Genomic DNA, 1187 nt, shown 5'->3' with positions numbered 1-1187 from the left:
CTGCTGCCGCCGCTGCCGCTGCCACTGCTGCTGCTGTTCATGCTGCTGCTGGCCCTGTCCTGTGAAGCCTTCCCCACCCCTCCAAGGTCGGTGCAGGCCTGACTGTTGTGGCTGATCATGCGCGTCTGCGCTCCCCCTTTCCCCTGCCCACGCACGCTTGTGGCTGCATGTGCTTGGTTGGCTGGCAGCCTAGTACGGCGCCTTTATTTCTGGCGACGTGAGCGGCAGGGGTGCACAACGCCTTGGACCATGGCCTAGCCGCGATGGTGGGCGTGCGCCAAATAGTCAGGAGGGTGGAAGTTGCATGCATGGGGCCCCGCGCAGTAAAACCTGGCCGCACCGGCCGTCCAGCCGGGGATGGCGCTTGCGCCAAGTACGAGGCTTGCTTTGCCGCTGGCGATGCGGATGAGGTGCCTGAGGCCGGCTTCCCACCCCGCATGCCCTACTATGTCCTGATTCCGGAGCCACCAACTCGCGCAGGCGCTCATGCGCCTACGCTGCTGCCCTCCTCCCTTCGCGGCGTCCCCCGCCCTGCATTGCAACACCCCCGCCCATCGGCCATGCCATGTACAATGACAGGCGTTGCGGACACATCTTAACATGCATTATTGCTTGATTGCCCTGCACATGCGAACCTGCGTGCCGCGCCGCGCTTTGCGCCCTCGTTTGCGCACCTGGCTGCACATGCCCGCATGCGCGCCTTTGTGCGCAGTGCAGATCAGCACGCACGAAGGGGCTTTCGTGCACGCCTGCTTTGCACAGCGTACGGTGGCCGCTTGAAGTCCAGCACACAACGCTCATGCTTTGAAGTAAAATCCTTTTGTATGAGGCTGGATGGTTCCAGAAGCGGGCGACCGCGGGATCCTATAACAATTCAAATCCCCAACCCCCACTCCTCGTTGGGCATGCCCAATGGCTCTGCAAGCCTAGGAAGTGTGGTGCAGCGTGGTCACCGTTGTTTTATGCTCCTGACTGAGTTTTCTGCTTGCGCCACTCCTTCCCACCCAAGGCACCTCACATAGCAGAGACCTACGACGCTGACCACATGGAGCCCAACATAGGGGTGAGTTTGAGGGCAATCACACAGGCATGCAAGATACGATGTTGGCTCAGCAGGTGACACTGTCGAAGCACCACCGTTGCAAGGTCGAGCCCGAGAGCGGCAAGGCTGCACAAACCGTCGCCAC

General features: G+C 61.5%; 1 protein-coding gene across 1 annotated transcript in view; it reads right to left on the bottom strand.

Moving 5' to 3' along the window:
- Window positions 1–686, bottom strand: part of MNEG_15055 (hypothetical protein) — a gene marked incomplete at both ends in the record, with an annotated part of 2818 nt that extends 2132 nt beyond the window's left edge. Inside the window, one exon of the mRNA XM_014036474.1 lies at window positions 675–686. Coding sequence (XP_013891928.1) covers window positions 675–686 — 12 coding nt within the window. The remainder of the gene's footprint in view (window positions 1–674) is intronic.
- Between the last annotated feature and the right edge of the window lie 501 nt (window positions 687–1187).

Source organism: Monoraphidium neglectum (assembly GCF_000611645.1).
Source record: "Monoraphidium neglectum strain SAG 48.87 unplaced genomic scaffold scaffold04988, whole genome shotgun sequence".
NCBI classification, from domain to species: Eukaryota; Viridiplantae; Chlorophyta; class Chlorophyceae; order Sphaeropleales; family Selenastraceae; genus Monoraphidium; species Monoraphidium neglectum.
This window is presented reverse-complemented; position numbering and strand designations above follow the sequence as displayed.